This window comes from Taudactylus pleione, unplaced genomic scaffold (genome assembly GCF_031769625.1).
Source record: "Taudactylus pleione unplaced genomic scaffold, aTauple2 ptg000095l, whole genome shotgun sequence".
In the NCBI taxonomy this organism is placed as follows: Eukaryota; Metazoa; Chordata; class Amphibia; order Anura; family Myobatrachidae; genus Taudactylus; species Taudactylus pleione.
In genome coordinates this window covers 24,323,077-24,332,693 of record NW_028284497.1, presented here as the reverse complement: position 1 = coordinate 24,332,693, position 9,617 = coordinate 24,323,077, and the positions used below count along the sequence as shown (strand labels likewise).

At 46.1% G+C, this 9,617-nt stretch overlaps 1 protein-coding gene across 4 annotated transcripts in view; it reads left to right on the top strand.

The window, feature by feature from the left end:
• Positions 1–4,854: 4,854 nt before the first annotated feature.
• LOC148526680 (spindle assembly abnormal protein 6 homolog) overlaps positions 4,855–9,617 on the top strand; it is a 98,836-nt gene continuing 94,073 nt past the window's right edge. For all 4 annotated transcript variants that reach the window (XM_088470063.1, XM_088470062.1, XM_088470065.1 and 1 more), the window contains exon 1: positions 4,855–5,299. In XM_088470063.1, coding sequence (XP_088326189.1) covers positions 5,235–5,299 — 65 coding nt within the window. In that variant the 5' untranslated portion in view covers positions 4,855–5,234. The remainder of the gene's footprint in view (positions 5,300–9,617) is intronic.

Sequence of the window (9,617 nt, the reverse complement as noted above, 5' to 3'; positions counted from 1 at the left end):
CGAACATACCCACCTTAAGTCTGGAGATCCTCTTGCAGCGGTCAAGGTCACAGATTGTCTATCAGCAGTAGATGTACAGTAGGTAGGAATACCAAGCTCTTTGTGGCAAATCTGTGGCAAATCTAAAAGAACCGTGGCCATCTCCCTCTTGATGCATAGCAGAAGTCGAGGCAGAAGAGGAATCGGCGGAAACAGGTATACAAATCGGAACTGCCAGGGTGTGGAGAGTGCATCCACTGCCACGGCCTCTGGATCTCTTGTTTGAGAGCAGTATAGAGGCAGTTGAAGGTTGTGTCTGGACATCATAAGGTAAACTTGTGGAAGGCCCCACCTCTGAACAAGCTGTTGAAACACCTGGGATAGATCGTCCACTCCCCAGGATGAACATCCTGACGACTGAGGTAGTCAGCTTCCCAATTTTCCACCCCTGGAATGAATATTGCTAATATTGCCATTCCTCCGCCCAGAGTAGAATGCGGCTTACGTCTTTCATTGCCGTCCAACTTCTGGTGCCACCCTGTCGGTTTATGTATGCCACCGCCGTGGCATTGTCCGACTGGACTCTGACTGACTGACCTCGCAACAGGTGATGTGCTAGTTGAAGAGCATAAAATGCTGTCCATAATTCTAAGATGTTTATGGGCAGTCTCGTTTCCAGTTGGAGTCCAGCGGCACTGGAAGTGGTTCTCTAGAGTCACTGCCCCCCACCCTCCCAGACTCACGTCTGTGGGAAGGAGAATCCAATTCTATACTCCAGACCTCTTGCCCTGCAACAGGTGAGAATAATTCAGCCACCAAAGAAAGGATATCCGAGTTCTGGAGGCCAGCTTCACTCACTGCTGAAGGACTAAATGGGATCCTGACCACTGAGAGAGGAGGTCCACTTGAAAATGCCTTGAGTGGTAATGGCCGTATGGTATGGCTTCGAAGGCTGCCACCATCTTCCCGAGGAGCCATATACACAGGTGCACCGATACTCGTCAATGTTGTAAGAATGGAAGTTGCTTTTTCCTGAGGAAGGAAAACCTTCAGAGCTACCATGTACAAAATCATTCCCAGAAATTGAAGCCTCTGTGTGGGCTGCAGATGGGACTTGGAAAAGTTCAGGATCCACCCGTTTCATATGAGGAGCCTGTAAGTCACCAGTATATTTTGTAATAATTGGTTCCTGGAAGGAGCTTTAAGGAGATCGTCCAGGTAAAGGACAATTGTGACTCCCTGAGTCCAAAGGAGAGCCATCATTACAACCATGACCTTGGTGAATACCCTTGGAGCCAAAGATAGGCCGAAGGGTAAGGCCTGGAATTGAAAATGAGAGTCCCGAATTGCGAATCGTAGGAACGCCTGGTAAGGCGGCCAGATGGGAAGGTATAAGTAAGCATCTTTTTTGTCTAAAGACACCAGAAACTCTTTTTCCTTGAGCCCCGCAATGACAGATTGAAGGGACTCCATCTTGAACTTGAATACTCTCAGGTAGGGATTGAGGGCCTGATTCAGACCCGGTCGCTATCAGTCGACCTCTCGCTGCTACCGATGTTTGCTAATCTGCGCATGCATATGCATCGCAGTGCGCGAACTACTCATTGACATCGGGAAGTGCTCGCTCGCCCGGCAAAGACAGCCCAGTATAATGAGTGACAGGAGACTCCATTTGTGGCTGGTAACAGGGGCAGTCCAGTAAAAATGGGGGAGTGGAGGTGCGAACGCAGGCGTGCCTGAGTGTTTCAACGCCATTTCAGAGGCGTGCATAATTAACAGGCAGCGTCATTGTACACGTCACCTGCAGTTTTTTTTACACTGAAATGCTCGCAGTGCTAGCGGTAGCCCAGGGTCTACCACAAGCTTTGCGACCGCTTACGATAGTCCTCGATGTACCAATGTTTTTCAGCACTTCCTGGAGATGACGTGGGCTACTAGGGGGCTCACCATACTCTAACGGGCATCTGCATAAACAAAGTGATCGCTCGCTAAGACATGGTGGGCGTGCTTATGCCTTGGCGAGCAAACGCTTCCCGTGGCGTCACTTTGAAAAATTTGCATACACATCTAGTGAGCATACGCAGATAGCGACCGGGTCTGAATCAGGCACTGAGATCCTTCAGGTATAGAATAGGTATGACCGATCCAATCCGGCTTTGGGACCACAAACAAGCTGGAGTAGAACTTCTACTTTAGCTGGTGTGGGGACCTGTACCAACACTCGAGAGGTCAGAAGTTTGTCTACAGCTTTGTGTATCACTACCCTTCTGTCGTAGGAAACTGGCAAACCTGTGGTGAAAAACCGAGGTGGTGGCTGGATCTGGAAATCGAGTTTGTACCCCTGGGTGATGAGGTCCTGGACCCAGGCATCCGGACTGGATTGTGTCCACACTACCCTGAAATCTCGAAGATGAGCTCCCACCCTGGGGTCCTCCAGGTGAGAGGGAAACCCAACATGCATTGGGTTTGGCCGAGGGCTTATTGTCCTGGAGTGTAGAGGTTGCTTGGCTCTACCACTGGAGCCACGAGAAATGGTAGGTCCTCCTCTGGAATGGCCTCTGAATCTTCCTGGGGCACGAAAGAACCGAAAAGACGGTCCTGAAGAAGCCTTACGGATAGCCAGAGCAGCTAAGTTGACTTACCCCCATAGCCTGAGAGATCCACTTGTCCAGTTCGGGCACAAACAGGATATCGGCAGTGAATGGAAGTGCTTCCACTGCCCTCTTTGATTCTGCATCAGCCTGCCACTGTTGCAGCCAAAGAGCTCTGCGTGCCGATAATGCTAGAGCAGTAGAACTAGAGGAGAGATTACATACCTCTTTAGACACCTCGCCGATCTGTTCTGCTGAAGGAATAAGATCTTCAGCTGGGAGTCCTGTCCTTAATCCCTCGGAAAGCTGTTTAGCCCAGGCTTCAATCGCTTTGTTGACCCAACAGCCTACTAGCACAGGGTGAAAAATCACACCCACTACTGTGTAGATGGACTTTAGGGTGTTCTCCAATTTCCTGTCTGAAGCTTCTTTTAAGGAAATGGCCCCTGGTACCGGCAGAATCGTTTTATTAGACAGACGAGACACTGAGGGATCTGCCGAGGGTGGTGTCTCACATAACTTCCTGCTGTCTGTAGGAAAAGGATAAAAGTAGACAAGTCTGTAGGAGACCTGGAACTTTTTATCCGGGTATTTCCAGAGATGAGTATAGCATCCAGCTCCTCTGAAGCAGAAAAAGAGGCAGCCTGTCTTTGCTTTTTACTTTTAAGAGAGATGGCAGAGCAGAACCCTGGTCCGCTTCCTCCACTTTTAATACCTGGCGGATTGCTAAAATCAATGCCTCTATGCCCTGGGACGAAGGTTCCTCCCTAAAACTCTCCCTTCTCTATAGGGGGCATATCCTCATCCTCAGAGTCATCCGACTATAGGACTGAGGGCAACTGCCTATTATTGGAAACCTGTGGGGAAGACCCTGTGGAAGGGACACGGGACGTCATGGCTTTTGTGAGCCCCTCCTCTGATTTAGCTAGTGAACGAGCCCAGGCTGGCTCAGGGGAGAAATAGTAGACGTCTGAGATCTGGAAACCTTTCTTTCTCTACGAGAAGCCTCCAGCTCTGCAGACAGGTGTGACATAACAGAAGTGAACTGTACCGCCCAAGTCAGCTGTTCCTGTGCCTGGGGTGGTCCTTGAGCCTGAGACTCTGAATCACATTTATCACACTTTAGGGAGCTAGATGAACTTTTCTGCACAGTTCTTGCAAGTAAAAGACTTTTGTGAAGCCTTTGATTCCCTTCCAGCCATGGTGCACAAACACTGACATACAAACAATGCAGTAATGTAGAGGACAGTGTAATAATGGAGACTGAGATATGATATAGAGAGGAAGGAGTTAAGGGCAGAGAGGGGAGAGAGCCACACCCTCCCAAGCAGTGCTTTAGTGTTGGTTAATATATATATATATATATGTGTTTGTATTTGTATGTCCTGATTGTCTATATAATATTTGTGGTTTGTGTTTTCAGATGTCACTATGCCGACATCCCCACCAGTGGCTACATGTCTGCCCACTGGAACTAGCTGAGGACCCGGTGGAATGCAGGAGGATGAGAACCGTGGAGCGCAAGCAGCGTTCACCATGGTTACACTTCCTGTCGGAACCCGGAAGTGCGTCAGCGGGAGCCTGTTGGGCGGGACTGGTGAGCAGCACGGTGGCTGGGCGTCAGGTACAGTAAGGGGGGTATTTAAGGGGTTTACTGTTTGTATGTCTTTTGCTGTATGTGGTCCTGAGGAAGGGGTTGTGACCCCGAAACGTACGCTGATATGAATACATTGCATTTTTGTCCCATCAAAGTTTCTGAGTGCCGTTTTTCCATTGGAGCTGTATACTATTTTTCTAACGGACACCGGAGTAATTTATTCCTGTATTGGAGTGCCGACTGACTGTGGAACTTTATGTGTATATAATATACTATATATATATATATATATATATATATATATATATATATATATATATATATAAACACAATTTCACTGTGATGGAAAGTGAATCGTCTCTAATTGTTGCGTTTATGCACTTCATCGGCATTTCTTACAGTAAATTAGTGGACCCCATGGTGTTTTCCTTTTCCCAATATTAAAGGAAACAGTACTGCATACAGAAAATAGTTGCGAGTAATTTTATTTCCGAAGCGCGATCACATGCAGCAGCGTTGTTAGTAGCAGAAATCACTTCCTAAACACAATTCGGGGCTGTATTTGCACACCTGCCCTGGGGTCATATGCAGGTGCAGAGTGCTGTGTATCACACCCCAGAGCTGCTGCCGGAGAAAGAGCTGGGAAATGAGACAACAGGGAAAGCCAGAGGGCTGCAGCCGGCGGGAAGGTGGCGCGAATCCCCACGGGAGCCGCGGCTGCCTGAGAGTAGAGAGGATGGTCCTGGGCAGAGGGGGAGGTATGAGGACACATGGGTGAGGCACCTCGCTACGGCACAAAGCCAGCATGGTGCTGTTTGCTGGGAGATAAGCACGCCGTACACAGACCGCAACTTTTATTAGTAGTAGTAGTAGTATAGATAGCAGGTACCTGGTCTTTCTGGCTCCGCCCCACAGTCTCCTGTAGCCGCTGCGTGCCGGGCTCTGCTACCAGGTGCACAACGCTGAGCCACCCCGGGAGCCTGACCTGCTGTCCCGGAGAGGCCTCCCCGGGTGACGCGAGATATGCATACACAGCACAGGACATCACACCCGAGAACGCTGTCACCATGACTGAAGAGCTGTTTTGTAAAGTTGTCTCCATTATCATCAAATGTCGGGACTGTGAGGACAGGTAGGTGACTGCAGCCTGCTTTATCCTCCCAGGCCATTCCCTGGGTGAGATCGTCCGTGTGTTGGTCCTTTATCCGCCATATTAGACGTGTCTGTCAGATGGCTTATTTTGTATTATGAAATGATTTGTCAGGATGGAGGCAATGGAATTAGTCCACATTATTACAGAACGAGGACTACAGGGTGTAATACTGTATTTTCCTCTGCTGGCTTTCCCTGGTTGTTACACTCTGTACACTGGATTCTGCAATATGATGAATAACAATGATTGCTGGATCTGATTTATTGTTTAATATTAATCTAATAAAATGTTTTACTCTTATTCCAGCAACTGTCTCGCCCACGTGTAACTGCACAGAACCAAAACCATTGTCCCAAATAATTAGCCCACTCTCCCTGTGCAATTAAGACCTTTTTCTGCACAGTATATTCATTCTAGGTCACATGCTGGTTATTAGCATTTTACATTTAAGTAAAGGACCCCATACATCTACAGGGCAATCTGCCGATCGGACCGGAACCGCCGGTCATTGATGGTTGCCGATCCATTGGGAAATCTGTGACATTCGATCTTGATATTTGGGGATTGACAAACTGCCCCAATCAATTGTAGATGTATGGGGGCCTTTACTCACACATGAGATTTCAATCAAATTGATCAGACAGATTGAGGTTTTGATTGGTTTGTGCTGAAATGTCTAACTAGCATAAATATATAGATGTGTCCACATAGACACCTATCATTTTTGCGTAAGACTCCTGTTACGACTTAGGCGCTTTGTCACAATTCCTATGGCACTATTAGCTACTTAGTACACTATGAGTGAATTTTTCATCTTAATTTGCTAATAGTGTATAAAGTGCTGTATTTAGAATTGGCATTTAATATTGCAAAGGAAGTGGTACAAAGAAGCAGACACACAACTTAAGAAAAACCTGCATGGCAAAGTCCATGGCACACCAAACGTGGCTATTTGGCATAATTTGAAGATAGTTTTATGTGGACACATATGTATAGGCATTGTCAGCTAGCAGTGTGAAAAGTGTTCATGACCTGAGCTACAGGTTCATCATTCAATATATCGGTGGCTGTAACCAGGGGTGTATCTAGGGATCCGAGCGCCCCTGGCAATGTAATGGACTGGCGCCCCCCCTACCCCCCATAATTTATGAATAATTACACTATACATTAAATAAGTACTTACAATGTTTCCCCAGCTACCCCTCTTCTGTCTCCCCAGCCAGCCCACATGTTTCATCAGCCAGCACCTCCGTTTGTCTCCCCAGCCATCCCGCTATACAGTGCCCCGAGCAGTAGTACCCCTATGCATTGCCCCCAGTAGTAATACCCTCTATGCTGCATTGCCCCCAGTAGTAATACCCTCTATGCTGCATTGCCCCCAGTAGTAGTCCCCCCTATACAGTGCCCCCAGTAGTAATCGCCCCTATGCTGCATTGCCCTCAGTAGTAGTCCCCATATACAGTGCCCCCAGTAGTGGCTACCACCCCCCATAAAGAGCCCCCAGTAGCGGCCCCCCTATACAGTGCCCCCAGTAGTAGTCCCCCCTATACAGTGCCCTCAGTAGTGGCCACACGCCCCCACAAAGTGCCCCCAGTAGCGGCCACACTCTATACAGTGCATCCTAGTAGCCACGCTTCCCCCTGTGCCATTCTTATACACACAGAAAAAAACCCACAACTTACCCGAATCCCCGCTCCTGCTGTGACCGCTGCTGTCCGCTCCTCCCGGCCCGCTCTGCACTATGGGAGAGACGTCATGACCATCACCCGCTGCTGGGGGAGCCGGAAGGCGGAGCTCACAAGTGAGCTCCTGCAGGCTGCCTCTGTGGACGACGCAGCAGCTAATGAGTCTGTCTGACTCTCATTGGCTGCTATAACAAACATACAGGCGCCGCTGTACTCACTGCGGTCTGCCCTAAATTTGTGGGGCCCGGTGGACTAGCGGTGGCTGCACTGTCGCTAGTTCCGGTCCTAGTAGTCCCGGCCTGAGTCCACCTCTTGGCTGCTGGTGGCACTGCTGGACGACGCCCCCCTTTGGCCGGCGCCCCTGGCGAGCGCCATCCTGGCCAATGGGTAGATACGCCCCTGGCTGTAACAGAAGAGATGCAGGTATTACTGAGGTAATCTTCCTACCACATTTATCTCCTTGCCTGATAAGTCATGTGGCTTGAAATCTGGACCTTAAAATGTTCCTATTTGATTTATTGTCCTTTACATTTGTAGGAAGAATACAACATTGTTCTTTTACTGTTTGGAATATTTATTAGAAAACAAAAAGATCATCAAAAGAGATTATAAATCCTTTTTTACCATAGTGCAATTTGGATAATGAAAATAAACATCCAATTACTATTGTGGGCTAAAGGACTTTTTTTTTTTTTTTTCACTGCACCAGCTTTCACAAATGTTCTATGGGAGTAATAGGCAACATGATACAACTCAGAGGCTGCTTGGCAGCTCCCCAGCCTTCAAAAGGCCACAGATTACCCATAATCTATATAATGGGACCAATTTAATTCAACATGATGTGTTGCCAGCCATTTCCCCCCAAAAAGTTAGATAACACTTTTTTTATTAAATGTTTTATTTGTAATAAAATTTCAAAAAGTATTTTAAAAACAGCTGAAGGCTCAGAGGTTGGCTGTGGCATGTGTCTCTAGGGCCCCTTGTTGCCCATATCTGTAATGTTGCTATAATGTCACTAGCCATAATCTTAGTTTGGATGTATTTTAACATGTAATATTGTAAATTGTACTGAACAGAAACCGTAGTTTTGTTGTTGAACAGTCTATCTGGATGTATGCTAGATTTGCTTTATAAATAAATATTTTTATTTATGTCAGACTTGGAAGATGTTCTTCTGACCTCTGGGATTCTGCCTATTTGCACCTTTCAAACAATAACCTGTGTAGAATAGGTTTACGATCTATGGAAATGTCCCATACAGGAGCTAGTGTTGTGCAGTCATATTGTCTACATTGAGAATGTTGAAAACTTTGTGCATATGCAGTGCAATTCCAAACTTATTTGGAAATTCACTTTTTTTGTTCACACCCTGTGGGCGTAAAAGGTAAAAGGTAGGGAACATCTTTATTTTAAAGCAAAAATGGCATGACATAGTGCAGAACCTTTGCTACGGCTGTCACAATAAATAATTGTATAATAAATAATAAGTGCACTTGGGGGCAGTGGTATTTTAAAAGAGGGTGGCATGTGCAGCCTCTGTTTGGGTCCCTTCCTCTTTGGCAGTGCACCAGATTCTGGCTTAATGCCAGAATCTACTGAGCATGTGCGAGTCTCTGGGAAAAATGGCACCCACGGTTTATGCCCGGAGACATCTTGCATGCGCAAGTCGCAAAGAAACTAGCCGCCGCCATTTTCTCCTTGATTTTTGCTGCTCTCTTGAGACTACAGAAAGGTAAGTATAACTAAATATGGGTGCAGGGTGTGCGATGTGGATCCCCTGGACCCAAGGGGCCGTGTGCACCGCACACCCTGCACCCATTATAGACACGCCCCTGCTTGGAGGGGTTTAAATAGCATTATTTGGCCAATAAATAGGGTGAATTGTTCAGTGAATAAACAGTTAAGGGAATCCTCATATTTAAGGGGATGGTGTATGTAGAAGATACAACATGAAAACTTTTTTGAGACACGAGACATCATTATTACTATATATACTATTAAAATAATTTTTTGTTTTAAAGATTGACGGAATAGTTAGATTTTTAATACCAAGAAACATAATGCTAGCAAATTAATAGACAAATCCAGTAAATGAATAATGTGTCTTACATCAATAAAACAGTCAGTAGATCTAATCTAACACTGGATGCACTACATTTTTTAAGATTTCTGTATTAAACCTGAAAGTGTTCATTCACAGTTACTGTTCATTCACTGGCTAATTCGCCCTACATGTCAGTTTAAAGGTGATTTTCTCTAAAAACTCAATAATGGGTTAAATGAGGTGGAACAGGTATGTGGAGATGTTGTATTGATGATATAGGTGTATTAGAACTTGGAGGTGAGATCTAAAAGTGTTTCAACTTTTTACAAACTTGTATTAAAACACTGAAAAATTACTATACAGACAATTTTCTGGACCCTAAAATGCTGGAAAGACTTTAATTTGCTGAAAGAAAACGCTTGCTATCATTTTTTAACCAGTAATAAAAAGTGCAAAAATCAGACATTGACATCTTGTAAGAACCTCCAGTCTACTATATAGTCCTGCTATCACATTTGCCATTTTTTGGGGATCGAGGATGGTTTCCCCACATTTTAATGCACTTCTC